Source organism: Neophocaena asiaeorientalis, unplaced genomic scaffold (genome assembly GCF_003031525.2).
Source record: "Neophocaena asiaeorientalis asiaeorientalis breed wild unplaced genomic scaffold, Neophocaena_asiaeorientalis_V1.1 scaffold43, whole genome shotgun sequence".
Taxonomy (NCBI): Eukaryota; Metazoa; Chordata; class Mammalia; order Artiodactyla; family Phocoenidae; genus Neophocaena; species Neophocaena asiaeorientalis.
The window spans coordinates 3,255,946-3,274,294 of record NW_020173674.1 but is presented as its reverse complement, the minus strand read 5'-3'; the positions used below and the strand labels follow the sequence as shown (position 1 = coordinate 3,274,294).

Genomic DNA, 18,349 nt, shown 5'->3' with positions numbered 1-18,349 from the left:
TGCAGCGTGGCCAAAAAAAGAAAAAGAAAGAAAAGCCACTAAGTATCTTTAGAAGTAAGAGCTTCCGTGGTGTGATCTGCAGAAATTATTACAGAAAAATAACTAAGAACGACCTAGGAATTTTGCAGTGGCTCAGGGATGTCCAGTCAGGTAAATGGACCTGTCCTTTCCACTCCAGTCCCACCTTCTCTCCTAGACTTTTCATTTTTAAGCTAATTAGTGCCTTTCAGAAAGTTTTGTAAGTACGTAACGCAGAGAAGTACAATAAGGTTCATAAAGCTTCTTGTGTTATCTCTTACATAAGTATGTTATCCGTAGACAAAATCATTTTAAAAGATGTTAACATTATGGTTTGGGCATTTTAAAGTCAGGCACACAGAACATCTCTGACCCCATAAAGCAGCGGTCCCCAACCTTTTTGGCACCAGGGACCGGTTTCGTGGAAGACAGTTTTTCCGCAGAGTGGGGGGGGCCGGGCAGGGGGATGGTTCAGGCAGCAGTGCGAGCGACGGGGAGCGGCAGATGCAGCTTTGCCTGCTCCCCCACCGCTCACCTCCTGCCGCGCGGCCGGTTCCTCACAGGCCACGGACCGCCACCGGTCCACATCCCAGGGCTTGGGGAGCCCTGCCATAAAGGATCCCAGGACTCCTCGCTGCCTCCTGCCCTGGGGTAATTGGCATCGCCGTCAGTATCATAGGCTCACGGCCTGCCTTGTGTGCACTGGTAGAGGTTGTTGGCATTTAAATTTTCTGGATGTGAAGCTTGTGGGTTAAACCAGAGGGTGACCCGGGAATTCCCTGGTGGTGGTCCAGTGGTTAGGACTCTGCCCTTCCACTGCAGGGGGCCCAGGTTTGATCCTTGATTGGAGAACTGGGATCCCACAAACTACGCAGCGCAGCCAAAAAAAATAAATTAAATAACCCCCCCAAAAAAAGATGACCCAATATCTTAATTTAGCAAATACCTACTTAGCTAAATAGCAGTGCAGAATAGAAACAGCCGAAATCCAGCCCTTTCCTTGCTCGCTATATTAGAGCGTTGTTAGTGTTAAAGGTCTGCGTTGTTCTCCGTGTTTTTTGTTGTGAAATGTTGAGCATTTCTGAAGCTCTCTGAGGCAGACTCCTCTGTTCAGACCTAGGTATGGTTTCCTCTTCCTACAGATTTGTCCTCCTTGTTTAGAAAGGGATGAGTGATTATGTTTTGTGTTGAATATCCCACCTTGGATATGAAGACTCTGCTGGGTCTTTTAAAGTTGGTGGTAATTCTTTAATCCTGGAAGGAGACGCTTCTGTAGAGAATCCTCGAGGGTCTTTCAGCATCTCATTACTCAGGCGTTCAGTGTGATGTGTTCCAAACTACCCTTCAGTGGACAGTTTAGAAGGTTGAAGGACAACGATGAGATGTGTGGCATCACACTTTGGGGGTTTATAAAGAGGACGCTTTGGTGAACTTTATAAAGAGGACACTTTGCCTGTGTGTAGTGTGGCTCTTGAAGGTCTGAACATCTGTCACCTGTAGGCATGAATTGCTCGAAGAAGCCCGGAGACAAGGCTTACCCTTTGCACAGTGGGACGGGCCAACTGTTGTCGTCTGGCTAGAGGTGCGTATGCCCCTCTCCGAATCCTGGCCGAGTGTGCGAGCCCGTCCATACGCCACGCATAACCTTCTGGCCCCCGTGTCTCCCGTCTCCAGCTCTGGGTCGGGATGCCGGCCTGGTACGTGGCTGCTTGCCGAGCCAACGTGAAGAGCGGGGCCATCATGTCCGCCCTGTCGGACACGGAGATCCAGCGCGAGATCGGCATCAGCAACCCTCTGCACCGGCTGAAGCTGAGGCTGGCGATTCAGGAGATCATGTCCCTGACAAGTCCATCAGCCCCTCCTACGTCAAGAACGGTACGTTTCCGTAAAAAGAGTTCAGCCCCTATGCGTGTTGCTTCCGCAGTTCTTTATAAACACATCTAGTGTTCCAGTTTAAAGGTTTAGCATTCAAAGACATGACAACTTTTAATTTGCGGCAATTGGGCTGTTAAAAGATACGTCATTAAATACTTTTATAACAGCTTGGCTACAGTGGCATTGTGATATAGAAATGGGAGTCTTTGAAAACGTAAAAAAGCAACCATCACAAATTTAAATATGAATTTAAAGAAAGTGAAGGAGAAAAAGCTTAGACCCCAGGTTGCGTTGTAAGCAGTGGTTCCCTCGCTTGACTTGTTCGGCCTGTTGGCGCTCTCCGTTTCGGGAGCTGTAGACCCTGGGATTTTAAGAGTCCATAAATCTGCAAGTGTGCTCCAAGTAGTGTTTGTGCTCATCCAGTTTTGCTCCATGTGGGAAGACCTTGGAAGTCCTTTAAGAGGGTCCTCCTAGTTGAAAAAGTGAAAAACTAACGTAATGAAAACGTGAATGATAATTGGGAGACCAGGGCGGGCCAGCCCTTCATTTCTCAAGGGCAGACTCTGTACACCGGCTCAGTTCCCACTCTGCTTTCAGTCTGTCTACTCTGGAGAGAAAAACCAGTGTGGAAACTAAGCTTCACAGACGTACTTCCTCTGAGTAGCAGGTCAACGCCTGATTCAGGGCTCACGGTTACTTTACACAAAAAGCGTGAAAGCTTTTCTGTTCGCTTGTCTTCCGTTGTTTCTCAGTGGGAGCGTCGTGGTGATGACAGTAGCCCGTGTCCTCACCTCTTGCACAGGTGTGCGTGATCTCAGTGTATCTGATCTGCTCTGTGCCCAGGTGTTTCACCAGAGTCGCCTTTTCAGAAATGAAGGTGCTGGGGGTTTTCCCGCAGTTTTTATCAAGTATCTCGGTAAAGGGAGCGTCTTATGAATTGAGTTTAATGGACGGTGAAGACGAACAGGCCTCCCGTGAGGAACCCGCCCACCATTAGGCGGGGGCACCGCCCGTGGGGGCTCGGCCGTCTGGGGCTGCGGGGACGCCCGGTGGTGCCGTCACTGGGACGCTGGCGGCCCCGCGCCCCGCCTCCGACAGAGGCCCCGGTCCCCGGCGGGCGCCTGCTCAGAAGCATCTCCCCAGAGCCCAAAGCCGGACTTCTGTCCTGTTCTTTGGTGTGCTTTGACTGGGTGAGACCGTCTTAAGTACAATGGCTTAACAGCTCTTTAGATCCCACGTAGCTCAGGTGTCAGCGTGGCACAGGAAGAAGCTCTAGGGCTGTCCTCCTTAAGAAGGCAGGGTCCTGCCAGGAGAAGGGCTGAGCGCCCGCCCGTGTCTCGCTGTGGGCATCTCAGACGGGGAGGTGGGTGGGGACGGCCTCTGCCCCACCCGCTCCCCTCCCGTGCCCTGGCTGACCTGGCTGACGTGTCTGCCGCCTTTCCCCTCTGTCACCGCTGCCCTTGCCCTGGATGTGGCCGGTCACGGGGTGCCCCTAGACCACAGGAAATGTCTGGTTAACACACGAGGAGATGGAGACGCTCACAGCCACGCCCCAGACGGTCAGTCCCGCCCCGTGCTCACCCCCCACCCCCACCCCTCCCCGGGCAGCCCCCCCTCCGGGTGGCGCCGTTCTTGGCCTTTCTGTGGAAAACAGAAATGTCGTCTTACGTTCGATTGTTCTGGATAAGTATTTCCTTTAGGTATTAGTTAAATGTGTGAAACACAATCCATATTTCATCTTATTTTACATTCTTTTCAGGAACTTATAGACTTGCTCCATGTAGAATAGACTTAATTGCTGTCTTCTTTAGGGGAGCCCTCAGTTCAGCCCTCTGGCCCTAGTTTTCTCCTCTTCCGGGTGTGCTTGCCGTGGGACGTCCGCTCCTTGCATGAGACGTGGGCATTGTTGGTTTTGCATGAGTTTTGCATGGTGCTTTGATTCTTTGACCCTTTTCACCCCGTTAAGCGGCACCTCCCCTGCAAAGTTAATTTGCTTGCATTACTAAGCTCGCCAATACTAACAGTTATGTTCTTTTGCATCCCTGACCACGTAACATCAGGAAGATGAGGAGGGAAGCTGGGCTCAGGTTGGAGACTTTCTATAACGTATTCTTCACTATATGTACAGCAACAAAAAGAATTGGAGTATGAAAACTTGTAATTTACTTTTCTTGACGTTTTTAACTTCTTGACATAGAATATTGTTAATGGTTTGAAAGCATTAGCCAAAGAAAGCACGGGATTAACCAGTGCGTCTCATGGACAACTTTGAACATGTCTCGTGTGGTGCCCTGGTAGTTAGTTCTCACTCACGTAAATTACTTTGTTTGACACGTGGTCTTTCCTACAAAGCCCTGTTGGCTTTGGCAGCTCCTGAGATGATGTATTTCAGTCCCTGGTAGGGGTAGCGTTAGTTACAAGACCTACTGAGGAGGAAATCGTGTTCTAATAAATTTCCAACACAAGAGTTGCCGTAGAGCCTCTACCTCTGTCGGCATTTGCCACAGAGTGTCCTAATACAGTGTTGTTCCAAAGGCTTTTCTTGCTAGTGGGATTCTCAGAAATTGAGCCCATTCTCGCTTACCGTGCCTGTGGAATTGTTAGGTCCCCAGTTCAGCTCGAGAAAAGCCCTGTCACAGCTGTTTTTCAGCTTTACTTTGAGACCCATTGATTAAAAACAGTGATTTCCCCACGTGTGATCCCACGACATTGCCCTGTGACTCGCGACAAGTCGAAGCCTGCCGGCTGCGGCCGGAGTTTCCCTGAGGCGCTCACTAGTGGCACCTGTTCACGGACCTTGAGAGGATAACTGTTTAACCGAAAAGTCAAAGGAATTTTAAATCAGAATTCTCCTGATCACAGGTTGTTGGTTGAAACACCTGCTTCCCTCTATTTGTACTCCTGAAATAAAGCCAATTATGTCACCTTTTAACAGAAGAGGAAACGCTATAATATGATTCTGTGAGCTCCCCCCCCCCACCATTTAGGTATTCTGTGCCACTACTCCAGATAAATATCCTCATTAATTTTTTAACCTGGTCACTAATGACTGTCAGTGAATTTGAATGAGTGCATTTCATAATTACGTAAACATCAGGATATTTTACACTAAGAAGCAGAACTTGGTGAGCACTTGAATATAAAATTCCCTGCGTCGTGGGGCACGAAGTGTAAATTAAATAAGCTGGACGTTTGCTTTTCGCAACGGAAATATAAACAAGGATGAGCCCTGCCGATGACACCAGAATTGCCAACGTTGAGTCCTCAGCGTAAGCAAGGACCGCTTTCCCTCCACCCCTCTCCTAGAGGAGAGGAGCGCAGAGAGGCTTCCTGGTGTCCGTGAAGCCGCCAGGGGCAGATGGCGCACAGTGCGTATTCCCTGTGGTATTAGCACAGTGACCAGCGCCTAACCCAAGGGGAAGTCTGAGATTCCCTTGGGCACTCAGGGGAAGAAGACATCAAGGTGTTGTCAAAGCCTTGGATGCCTTCATTTAGAAAGTAGCGTCACCCAGCTGTCCGCGCGAGACTACACTGCCCACTGGTGGTACAGGATCGAACAGGACAGCCGCATCCGTGCCATCGCTCTCACCTTGTACAGAGTTCAGAAAACTGATTTGTATTTGTGATCATTTCAGTGATGGAAAGACAGACCCTATAGAGTCTCTTGTATCCCAAATGTTCTCTGATCGTGAGAGAGCCCCATTGTGTGCTTTTTTTCAGAGGCTGTGATGACAGCCTAGGAGGTGTGGGTCTCCCTTGGACTGAGCCTGATTTTCCCGGAAACCTATATTATCGACCATTTAGGTGTGACTAGAGTACCTAAGGAGTAAACAAAGATACAGAAGCTTCTGCTTCCATGGAATTCTCTGTTTACAAATGTCTTTGCATCTTGTGTCTCTTTAAGAACACATAATCCGCAAGCAAGAAAATAATAGCGGACACTCGTGCTGTAAGTGCCAGGCTTACGAGATGGGAGTTGGGTTTGAAAGAGTGAAGAAACATGATATTGTGATGACGTCCCAAAGATGTTTGATGTTTATCTCCACTCATGACTATTTATAGATTTTTTTTTCGATTAGAATTTGAGTGTTTTTGCTGGAGTCTGAATCATCCCTTCCAGCTTTGTTGGTGTTAATAATAGATTAGAGGGCTTCCCTGGTGGCGCAGTGGTTGAGAGTCCGCCTGCCGATGCGGGGACACGGGTTCGTGCCCTGGTCCGGGAGGATCCCACATGCCGCGGAGCGGTTGGGCCCGTGAGCCGTGGCCGCTGAGCCTGCGCGTCCGGAGCCTGTGCTCTGCCACGGGAGAGGCCACGACAGTGAGAGGCCCGCGTACCGCAAAAAAAAAATAAAATAAAATAGATTCGAGGCCATATTTTTGAGACAGACCATGGTGGTAGTCGAGAGATACTATTTCCAAGGATTCCATAATGTACAGAATTCCTCTCAATATACCTTAGTCTTCTTGGACTGCAGAACATCAAGTACCTTTCTTTGGTGTGTGTGTATATACATATAATGTGTTTATTTTTCATTGTGCAGACCTTGCACATATTCTGTTAGATTTATCCCTGAGGATTTCATGTGTTTTGATGATGTTATAATAAGTGGTATTTTTTAAAATGTCAATTTCCAGTCTATTTCTAGTATTTACAAGTATTGTGCATTTTTATATGTTGACCTTGTATCCTGCAACTTTGCTAATAAACTCATTTTTATTCTTGTCGCTGTTTTGCGGATTCATTTTCGACATTAATAACCAGGTCATCTGCAAATACCGTTTTATTGCTTTTCCAATTCATATGATTTTGATTTCATTTTTCTTGTCTTATTACAGTGACTAGGAGTTCCAATACAGTGTTGAATAAAAGTTGCGAGAGCAGACATCCTCGCTTTGTTCCTGATCTTAGGGAGAATGCCTTGCATGTTGTCAGCTCCCCGTGTTTTGTAAATGCTCTGTATATGAGGTTGAGGCAGTTTTCTTCCATTCCTAGGTTGCTGAGATTTCCGTATATAAACGATGAACATCGTCAGATGCCTTTTCTCTGTCTTTCGAGATGATATTGTGCTTTTTCTTTTCAGTTCATCGATACAGTGAATTTCATTGGTTTTTCGAACGTTGACCCAACCTTACGTTCTTGGGATAAGCCCTACTTGTCACGATATCCTGTTCGTTTAATTGATTATTGATCTCCTGATACTTCGTTAAGGAATTCTGCATCTGTGTCTCTGAGGGCTACTGGTTCGCAGTTTTCTTATTATATGTTTCTCTGGTTTAGGTATCGAGATAATTCCGGCCTCGTAGAATGAGTTAGGCGTTTTTTTCTTCGCTGTTTTGGAATCGTTTGTGTAGAATTGGTATTTTTTTCATAAATGCTTGATCGGATTGACTAGTGAAGCCATTTAGGGTAGAGATTTTATGTGTGTGCGTGTATGGGTGGGTAGGAAGGTTTGTAACTACAAATTGGAGTTTTAATAGATTCAGGTTACCTGTTTCTTACTGAGTGGCTTTCATAAACTGTGTCTTTCTAGAAATTAGACTACTTTATGTAAGTTGCTTAAAGTTGCTCACAGTTTACCCTTGCTGCTATCCTTTCAGTGTCTATAGGATCTGTGCTGATGTCCCCTCTGTCATTCTTGACATTGGTGGTTTATGTCTCCTCTTTTTTCTTGATCACTCTGGTTAGTCAATCTTATTGATATCTATGAAGAAATTGATTTTAGTTTCATTGTTTTATTTTCTGTTTTTCTGGTTTCCATTTCATTGATTTCTGCTCGTTTGTTTTCTTCTTTCTGCTTCATTGATTCCTAATTTAATTCTGTTGAGGTCAGAGAACGTACTTTGTATGATGTCAGTCACTTTGAGTATGCTGAGACTTGTCTGCCTTGAAGCGTGTTCCACGTCCCCTTGAAAAGAACGTATCGTGCTGTTGGATGGAGTGTTACATAAAATGTCAGTTAGGTTAGGTTGGTTGATAGCATTATTTAAGGCTTCTCTATCCTTACTGGGGTTGGTTGGTTGTCTGTTTTGGCTTCCTCCTTCAATCAGTTACTGAATAATTGAGAGAGGAGGGTTGAGGTCTCTGACTGTAATTGTGCGTTTGTCTCTTTCTCCTTTCAGCCTGTCAGTTACTGCTTTGCTTATCGGTTCTTTTAAAACTATTTTTTAATTCACTTGACTGACTTGGAAATTAACAGATGTTTTGTTAAGGAAATTTGGAAAACAAAGTGTTGAAAATAAAATTAAAGACAGCCAGAGATATTGTTAATGAGTAGTTAGACTGATCCTTCAAACTTGTTCATGAGTCGTGATTAGTACGTATAAAAGCTATTTCAGAAAAGTAATGTGTAGTCAGTTATAATTTTATCGTGGTTGTTAAATAGGTTAAATTTGTACACACAAGAGAGTCATAGAGTTTTAATGGCATAATTCCTTTTGTATAAAATGTTGCCAGCACATTTATAAGGTAGTAAATAAGAGATCAACTTATTTTGAAATTATAAGCAACCACGTTGTCGTTAGCTTATTAGCCTTTGAGAATATGTAACAGATTAAAAATCCAGTTTAAAGATGATATAAACGGTCCTTGTGGCTGCTTTCATGGGTTTTTTCCCGAACTGATTGTCCTTGATTATTGAAAGCAGACGCTGGCATACGGGGACATGAACCACGAGTGGATCGGCAACGAGTGGCTGCCCAGCCTGGGCCTCCCGCAGTACCGGAGCTACTTCATGGAGTGCCTCGTGGACGCGCGGATGCTCGACCACTTGACCAAGAAAGACCTTCGCGGGCAACTGAAAATGGTTGACAGTTTTCACAGGTCAGTCGCCGTAAGTAGTTCTTGCTAATTGGCTGAGAGACGTTTGACTGTCGCCCGGTCTGAATTTTTTCTTTTTCTTTCCCTTTTCTCTTGGAAATAGAAACAGTTTCCAGTGTGGAATTATGTGCCTGCGAAGGTTAAATTATGACCGGAAAGAACTGGAAAGAAAAAGAGAAGAAAGCCAGAATGAACTAAAAGGCTAGTACAGTCGTGTTTTCTTCATTCCCAGTGTACCAGCAGCCTCAGTGATTTCCTGTTTTAAAGAAAAAAATCAGGAAATGCTTTAAGTGGAGAAAACGTGTCTGGCATCATTACAGAGGAGGGAGTGTTTTTAAGATCCTCTTCTGTGGCCAGAGCACTTGTGCCTGTGTCCTTGTGCTCAGTCTATAGGTTAAGTGTCTCAAGGTGAACGTTTTCCCCATGACTCTAGAGATTTCCTGTTACTATGACACGTGTCCGGTTTCACTCAGAAATGCTGCTACACACTGTAGATAATTCCAGAGCCGAAAAGAACGAGACCTGCTGTCCACTCATTTGATTTAAGCGTGAAAAACGCTGCTCTGGCCATCTGTCGAAGGACTTGAGGCGTGCAGAGGAGAGCAGCGCGTGGCTCTCCTCCCAGGCTGGGGCGAGCGGGCCTTGAAGGTGCAGTGGGAGCAGCTGCTGAGCCAGGCAGGAGGGCAGAGGCATTTCAGTTAGAAGGCGGGTGCGGAGGCCTGGGAGGACGTGGGCTGTCCCACCGGGAGACGTCAGATGCTTGTCTCCGAGGGGGAGCTTCTCACTCTGTGCGCCTCTCAATGATCAGGTATGATAGAGTGCTTTTACATAAGGTGTTAGTGATTAAGCTCAATGTAAAACCTCCCAGAATTTTCAGAAAGTAAATCTAATAATATTAATAGCAATGATAATAGTAAGACTTAGGGAACAAGTCCAGGCACTTTCAAAGGTTACTTTATTTAATCCTTACCACAGCACTGTGAGTGTAAGTGCTGTTTTCATCCCCAGCTTTCACTAAGAAGGAAACTAAAGGTAGAACGTGGTTGGGGAGACGCGGCCCACGTGAAGGATGGTTGAGTCGTGATCGAGTTGACGTGAGTCATGAGAAAAGCCAGAAGCCAACATCTATGTGTTCTATACCTTTATCCAGAAAAGGGCGCTGGAAATGAAATCTGTGAATCTGTTTCATTTGTTTTCCGTATGGTTCAGATGGTTTAAATCTTCTTACGGTTGACGGGAGCTGCCTTTGAAAGTAATCGGTGATCGTCTGCGGCTATGTGTAGCTCTCTACTAGCGCAGACTTCATCATTTATGACTCGGCTTAATATGAAATCTTCCCCCCAAATCGCTAATATGCTGGAGAATATCCTTAAGTTTCTCTCTTTTTAACAAAAGAGAGACAACAAAAATGGCTTCAAGAAAAAAGGCTTCACAATTATAAGGGAGAGGTTGATGCTGAAGTGAGCAAGGTGTCCAGACACGGTGCCAGCTCCTTCGTGGGACGGGAAGAAAGTATATCAAAAGACTCTCAAGTCTGTACCTGAAACGTGTTCGTACCTGGTGGGCATTCACATCCTTGTGTGTCCTTTTATTTCTGGTCCCCGGATCCTCGTTTTCTGTCCTCCAGAAACTAAGTGTACGTAACAACTTCATTCCTCTTGGGTTCACCTGAAGAATGAGTTCTAATGGGACAGTCTCCATTGGAGTGGAGAAGGGCCAAGCCATCAGCGTCTCGGTGCAGTAGGGGTTGGCTGCCCGCCTAACGGTGTCTCCCAGCTTTTGTCAGGAGCTGAAGGGTCAGTTTCGCGGTAGGGATCTTTCCACCGTGCCTGCAGGGTATACGTGATGAACACAGCTTTCTGAGGCCACCTTTAAAAGTGTTTTTATTCATCCGCAGATGTGCTCGTTTGGAGCAACGATCGAGTGATTCGCTGGATCCTCTCCATTGGTCTCAAGGAATACGCAAACAATCTCGTAGAGAGCGGTGTGCACGGCGCCCTTCTGGCCTTAGACGAAACCTTCGACTTCAACGCGCTGGCCCTCTTGTTACAGATCCCCACGCAGAACACACAGGTACAGCCCAGACGCCAGGCCTTCACTGGGGCACAGTGTGTGGTCCGTTCTCCCCACGCAGACATGTAGCTGCCTATCTGAATGGAGACCAAACTTGACAACATCTCAGACCACTAGCAATCTCATTCCATGCCAAGTCCGTCATGTAATAGTTCAAAATCTGTAATGCTTCATTCCTCAGTATTTTTGCCTTTTGACTTTTCATTTTCCGTTGGAGGCATGAGAGTCTTACAGTAAACACAATAAGGGGAACTTTCGTTCAAGTCAGTACTCTGGTAAGAGTGACGTGTATCGAGATTTAGCTCTTCCGTGGAAAGAGAAACACTCTTTGTGTGTCAGATGAAGGTTTTATTAATTTTGTTTCTACGCGTAGTTGCAGTTCTTGGTGACTGTGGGCTCCTTTGAGAAGGAGGGAATTTTTTTATTCTTCTGCGGGAGATTGTATAACTTTTGCCAGTGCCCCGATCTTCCCACCAGCACCGACCCACAGAGCACACTTTTGTATATAATTTCCAAGAGGTCATGGATCCCTCTCCCCGAAAGGCCATCCGTGGACTCCATGTTAAACCCCTGATTTAAAATACTGTCAGAGTTTGAGTTTCTTTGTTTTGTTTTTAAAGTCTTGGTTTAAAAAGCAGTCCAGATATGCTGATATTCAGATGAGATTGTTGAAAGCTGTAGGGTGGTGTTGTTTTATGATTTCAGGCTCGTGCTGTCTTGGAAAGAGAGTTTAACAACCTTTTGGTCATGGGGACCGACAGAAGGTTCGATGAAGTAAGTTTTCAGCTTACTTTACATTAATGCAACTTTAAAAGTCATTATCTTATCATACTTGTATGAACCATGTAGTCAGGGTATTTCTTCTAAATGTGGAGACAATTTTACTTTACAAGTTAAGCTTTGCTCTTAAAAATTTATTAACAAATGAGCTATTAAAAAATTTCTTTGGACTTCCCTGGTGGCACAGTGGTTAAGAATCCGCCTGCCAATGCAGGGGACACGGGTTCGAGCCCTGGTCCGGGAAGGTCCCACATGCCGCGGAGCAGCTAAGCCCGTGCGCCACAACTACTGACCCTGCGCTCTAGAGCCCGCGAGCCACAACTACTGAAGCCCGTGCGCCTAGAACCCGTGCTCCACGACAAAAGAAGCCCCCTCGGTGAGAAGCCCGCGCACCGCAGCGAAGAGTAGCCCCCGCTCTCCGCAACTAGGGAAAGCCCGTGGGCAGCAACGAAGACCCAGCGCAGCCAAAAATAAATAAATAAAATTGATTTTTAAAAAATGAATGGCTTCAGTAAGATAGGGGTTTGTATTTTTTTTAATTTTCGCTATTTAACTTTTGATACCCCTCAAAGGTATTTTTTTTTATATCGTGAAACACTGGTTTCAGCTTAGGAATGGAGTCTAAGTTGTGTTTTGGGGACCAGCTGGATGTCTTACCCTAATCCAGAGCCCCTGTGCTTTGGGGGGACTGTTTCATAAGTATATTGGAAAGCACAAAATATTAATTTCCCCTTACACAAAACCATGACTCATTTATTCCCACGCTTATCATTATTCTCTTCATTGGACGTTAAGGAAACTCGAGTTTGACAAAGAGAGTAGAAGGGCACCTAAAGCAGCATTTGCTGGCTCTGTCCCAGCGTGAGACAGAATTGTTTACAGCTCGAAAACTGTTTTTAAAGACAAATAAAAACGTGTTATATTATACAGCGAGAAGGTGATTCCTTCAAGATAAGAAGTGAAGCCTGGTAATTGTCAGGAGGGACGTACACCCGGGCGGCCCAGGCAGTCCTGGTTGATGCTCAGTTAGGGTCCCAGCATCAGTGGTCCCGGGCCCCCGGCCACTCTCCACAGTTCCCAGCTAATCGTATGGTTGTCACGAACGGGGTGAAATAAAGATGCGGTAACAAGCTCAGTCATTTAAAGGGCTGGTAACTTTATGCTTTTGTCCTTTATTTTTAAATCTGTCTCGTTTTCTGTCCTTTAATTCACCAGGATGATGATAAAAGCTTTAGGAGAGCACCTTCCTGGAGGAAAAAATTTAGACCAAAGGATGTTCGTGGCTTAGCTGCCGGGTCAGCAGAGACTCTCCCCGCAAACTTCCGGGTCCCGTCCTCTCTGTCCTCGCCCTCTGTGCAGCCAAAGAAGATGCAGCTGGACGGTAGGTGACGCAGTGCTGCCCCAGCCGTTGGTAGGCGGCTTGAGCGGCTCTGGGACTGGAGCGTTAATAATGATCTAGAGCGGCCTACTTAATATGTGACGAGGCACTTGAGTACTGTTGCATGCCCAGGTGTAAATGTTTAAAATGCATCCTAACACCTGTTTATAAAAGTTTAACAGTAATACAGTCTTAATTCTTCAGTTCCTGTCCGGTTGAATATTAGCATACTCTTCTGACTAATAAAACTAAGAATCGTGTGTGTTCTCAGAGCGTTAGATCGACACCCATGCTCGTAAAGATGTGTGTGTGGCAGGCAGCGCTCAGAAGCTGTTTCATAAAATAGCACATAGTAGCTTTCAGACCCCACCAGTTCCCCCTCGACTTCTCTTCACGCTAGAAGGATGACTGAGTCCATTTGCAATAACCTCCACCTTCCTGTCCTCCCTCCGTCCTCACTGTTATTTGTCCCTTGCACGCTGTAGAAGGCCGGGGAGAGGGCAGAAGGTGAGGCCGAGAGAAGTCATCACCCGAGCATGGCTGGGCCCGTAGTCGTTTCACACCCAGCTCTGCTCTTCCCTTTGACAACCGCTCTGCCAGAGAGCACCGCTAGTTAAGGATGGGCTCTCAGTGCTGCTGTGTCCCCACTCGGCAGCAAAATCGAGAGGCGGACGGCCTGGGTCTGAGTCTGGCCCTGCGGCCTAGGAGGCGCCTTGAGCACCGCGCCTCAGTTTCGCATCTGGGAAAGCGTCGTCTTGGGGCACCCTCCTCCCCGGCTGGCCGTGCCGGTCACACGAGTGATTCACAGAGCGGGTCACGGCTCAGGAAAGCGCCTGGCGCGTCCTCAGTCCCGTGAGGGCGGAGCCCTTAGGGCCGCTGCGGCGCTGCTGTTACTCAGGCCGTCCCCACATCCTCCCCTGCCGTGGCCGGGCTGCAGGAGAGCGAGGGGTTTTCGAAGTGTGCTGACGGGGTTTGCAGTTTTCTCCTGTTATCAGCCCTTCCCGTGCGTAGGTTTGTAAGTTTTACCGTCACTTGCCTGTATGAAAATCAGAGCAAAGTACATGTAGGGAAGCCTTTGCTAAATAAGCTGGACACTTTAGTGAGGGCGGCTTACAGATTGGTTTTTTTTTGTTTGTTTTTTTTGCGGTACGCGGGCCTCTCACCGCTGCGGTCTCTCCCGTTGCGGAGCACAGGCTCAGCGGGCATGGCTCACGGGCCCAGGCGCTCCGCGGCACGTGGGATCTTCCCGGACCGGGGCACGAACCCGCGTCCCCTGCATCGGCAGGCGGACTCTCAACCACTGCGCCACCAGGGAAGCCCCATTTTTACAGATTTTAACCGTAGCTTGGCCTTCAATTTATCGGATAGTCTAAATGAGTGCTTTCTCATTTTCCTCACTGCTTCATTTCCATTCTCCTCGTTATAAATCGCATTTCGCTGTTAAATGCTCACAGTGATGTTAACATTAGAGTTTTGGTAAATTAAAAATACTCCTAGAAAGAGGTGTAGGCAATACATAGGAGATGACTTCTTCCCCTGTGTGATAAGGAAGGCATAAACCATTAAAATGGGTTGTTTTCATGGCTTTTGAAGGCAAAAAGTGCAGCAGGTCCCTGCGGTTCTTAGGATCAGAAGGATTTAGAAAGATGCTGTGCGGGACTTCCCCGGTGGCCCAGTGGTTAAGGCTCCACGCTTCCAGTGCAGGGGGCGCGGGTTCGATCCCTGGTCGGGAACTAAGATCCTGTGTGCCACGTGGTATGGCCAAATATAAATAAATAAAGTAAAATAAAATGTCCAAATCAATGGCTTTAAAAACAACCAAAAAAAGATCTGCTCCGATCAGCAGCGCCAGCTGTCTTAAGCCCTTTCTGGAACCGCGGCCAAATATTGGTCAAGTGTGTTCCTGGTGGACCTGTGGGGAAACGAAAAATGTTGAGTTGGGAGCAGTGGATTTCTGCTAGGGGTTATGGAAATTTCTGACTCAGTTTAAAGCGGGGTGAGGGCTTACCTATTGGGCCCCACAGCCTGTTTCTTGACAAGAAAAAAAACGTCAGTGGTGACATCCTTTCGGGTGGAAACTGACGCTGGGCTTCTGCTTTGTTAGCTACATCCCCGTCCTCTGCCCTCTGCCCACTGTCGAAGCCGCTGGGGAAGGCTCCCAGGGGAGAGAGGGCAGGCGGGCCCCCCTGGGGCAACAGAGCGCGGGGCCTCCAGGCCATCGGTGCTGGGCTTCAGTCCCCTTGGCGGGCCCGTCACGTGGCCGCTGTCACTGTTGCCCGACTACCGTCCTCGCGGATACAGCGAAAGAGAAGTCCAGGCGCTCTCTGAATCTAGAGGGTTTAAGGAGGGACCACGTGGTCACGCTGAGTAGTCGCCACCCACCGTGCAGGCGTTTCTCTGTCATCTGACTGCGGCTGCTGCTGTAGTGTGACCTCCCCGTGCCCCCCATGGTGGCGGAGGCGAAGGGGACCCTCACGCGGTGGCCCTTAGGCTCCCTTTCTCCGGCTCGTCCGCCCCTCCCCCTCCGGTGGTTCCCCCCAGAGCCCCCAGGAGGTGGCCGCTCTGGATGTGAGTGCGTGTCCGTCCTCGTGCCCCCGTGTGGCGTCCCACCACTAACCGCACGCTGTGTTTGCACGCTTCCTCCCTCCCGTGCTTGTCGGACCAGGCAGCGTGGCGGGAGCGCAGAGGCTGGACTCCGCCGCAGTCAGGACTTACTCCTGCTGAGCCGACGCCGGTGAGTACAGGGCGGCCCTGGCCCCGGCCCCGCAGGTGCGGGGAGGCCACGCCCTGGCGCCGGAGCGTCGGGGGGACGGGGCGGCAGGAGAGCGGAAGGTGACCTTGGCGCTTAGCTGCCGCCGGGAGTGGTCAGCGCGCGGCCGGGTCTCCCTCGCGTTGCCCTGCGTGCTGGTGTCGCTCCCGCGTCAGCGGTGCTGCAGCACCGTGTCTCGCGTGCACCTTCTCGAAGGGAACAAGCCCCAGAGCATCAGGGTTCACGAGGCTGCGCCGCCGTGGGCCTCTCAGTCCAGAGGCCCGTCTTTAAAACGAAACTGCGCTGGCATCTCGGGGTCGGCCGCTGCTGAGGGGCCACCCTTGCTCTGCGGGTGGTGCTCTGGGTGGGTGTGGGCCCGGGAGCCCAGCCCTCCCCGCGCTGCTCTCAGGGTTCCGTTGTCACGTCTCAGCTGGAACGCATGATTGGTTTTCTTATTAGCAGCTTTTAGATGTGTGTCAAAAGAAAGTCCGTCAAGGAATTCTCTCCGTGATCCGCTTGGTCCCTACATTCTAAAAGCAGCCAAAGCACAGAACGTAGGGCTTGCGGGGCGGGGTGGGGGGGGTCGTGGAGGGGTAGGAGCTTGGGCACTTGAAGCTGAGACTGACTCGCTTGCTTTTGTTTTATTTTCCAGTTTACCCACACTACTTCTACAGGTGATTACGCAGCATTTTGAATCCAGCGAAGACTACATTTTGAGCTCAATGGAATCTTTAATCTGTTAATACTTGTTATATGGACCCTAAGATATTTTATTACAGAGTTTTTAATTAGTGAAAAATTCATGAATACCATAGAGAAAATATTTTAGAATTTAATGTTTCTTATATTTATGTAAACTTATGACTTCATTTATATAGTTACTTACTTTTTCATGTATATCCAGGCTATAAATATCCTTTCAGATCAATTCATGTTCTTATATCTGATTTTAGTCTTTCAAAGGAATGTACTTTAATGCTTGTATGTATAAATCCTATGAACAAATCTAGGGCTTTTGTAAATTATGCCTTTATTGTAATTATTCTTGTTTAATTTTTTAATGATAAACCGTGACAGAGAAAAGGATTTTACTGCGTTTGTAAAATCATCATGACACAGTGTGCAGTAACCCTTACAAAATGTAACCTGGCCCTACAACAGTCATTTTGAAAGAAGCCAACTTACTTTCAAGCAATTGTTGTTGTATTTTAATGACTGACCTTAGCTGTCCTTTTTCTAGCAAGAAATGCTTTACTCTGTAGCGTGAAGAGATTAAAAATACGGGGTGTTAAACAGCAGCTTCTAATCAAATTTGGACTGAAGGGGTCAGAACGCTCTGAAAACCCCTTCGGACCGGTGGGGAGCTCTCCCGCAGCCTGGCCTCTGTGGATCCGGACACCTCGTCTCGGGCGGCTGGCAGAAGCCGCGAGCTGGGGGAAGAGCGACTCCGGGGGAGGGGGCGGGCTGGGCCCCCGCAGCCCGCCGCGCCCGCCCCCTTCCCCGCCCCCCTCCTGGGGAGCCGGGTCAAGGGCGCCGACTCTTAGAGGACCAATCACGGAGCGCCGCGCTCGCGGAGGAGACACTGGCGCACGCGGGAGGTGGAGGCACTGAGATGCTGAGAACAATGTAGTGCGGCTCTAATCAAGGCCTTATTTTTCTGATGTAAATCATCCTTTTACATTTGTCTGTAAACATGTTTAAAGAATGGACCTGGTCGTACATTTTTAGATTTTGACGATATAGCCATTTTGGATTGTATAAGTAGCAAATGTAACTTTTACTTTTTAAATGGCATATTAAAAAGCCAGCAAGAGATGTGTTCAGATCATGGTGCATTATTTATTACGCAGCTGATGTACCGGTAGACAGAGATGGCGTGTCTTTTTGCATTCGGGCTCTGCCTTTAATCTACTTGTACAGTTCACTGTTACCGTTCTGTTTTTCTATTCATCTTTTGTGAACTTCCTGATTATGTAACAAAGTATGTACAGTCTACTTTTGAACTATTTTTATCACAGTATTATTTATTGCTTTCTTTCAATAAAGTACTGAAGCAGAATTTTCCACTGCCAATACAGAGTACGAGGGTAAGCTGTGCTCCTACTAAGAGCTGACCGCAGCTGTTGTATCTCCCGCTCCAGGCCGACTGATTGGAGCCAGTGTCGTCATATGGAAGTTCTGTTATAGGAATGGATGGACAGACTAAAAAGGCTGGACGATGGGAGTGTAGGGTCAGGTGTCCTCCAGAGGGTGACCAGGTGTTCGTGCCCTCGGTTCTGGAGGCCAGAGGCGCCCGCTCATCAGTACCTACGTGGAGCCGGGCCCTGGAAGCCCCTGCTGCCGCAGGCACCGGGCCGATTGTCGGAAACAGCGTGGAGCTGCGTAGGCTCACCTGTGGAGTCCGGGGATGGGGCGGCCGAGGGCAACCCAGACCTGGACCCGAAGGAGGAGCCCCGGGGGTGTGCGCGTGTTCGCGTGCGTGTGTATGGGTGTGGGTGCTTTTTAATTTTTTTTTTTTTTAGTCAGCAAGTTTTATTCACATATTCCATAGAAACAAGAATGTAGCAAGGGAGTTAGGGAAGTATGAAAAAAGATTTTTAATGCAGAATCGTAATCACAGCTCTGGGTACATCTGGGAGCAGGCTCTCCCCCCGCATCA

The 18,349-nt window shown here is 48.0% G+C and overlaps 1 protein-coding gene across 1 annotated transcript in view; it reads left to right on the top strand.

Moving 5' to 3' along the window:
* Positions 1-17,749, top strand: part of PPFIA1 (PPFI scaffold protein A1) — a 100,859-nt gene extending 83,110 nt beyond the window's left edge. The window contains exons 20-28 of the mRNA XM_024749271.1: positions 1,519-1,600; positions 1,693-1,893; positions 8,538-8,713; positions 8,814-8,911; positions 10,608-10,783; positions 11,489-11,557; positions 12,779-12,944; positions 15,607-15,675; positions 16,343-17,749. Of these exons, the coding sequence (XP_024605039.1) occupies positions 1,519-1,600; positions 1,693-1,893; positions 8,538-8,713; positions 8,814-8,911; positions 10,608-10,783; positions 11,489-11,557; positions 12,779-12,944; positions 15,607-15,665 (1,027 nt within the window). The 3' untranslated portion in view covers positions 15,666-15,675; positions 16,343-17,749. The remainder of the gene's footprint in view (positions 1-1,518; positions 1,601-1,692; positions 1,894-8,537; positions 8,714-8,813; positions 8,912-10,607; positions 10,784-11,488; positions 11,558-12,778; positions 12,945-15,606; positions 15,676-16,342) is intronic.
* The last annotated feature ends 600 nt before the right edge of the window (positions 17,750-18,349 follow it).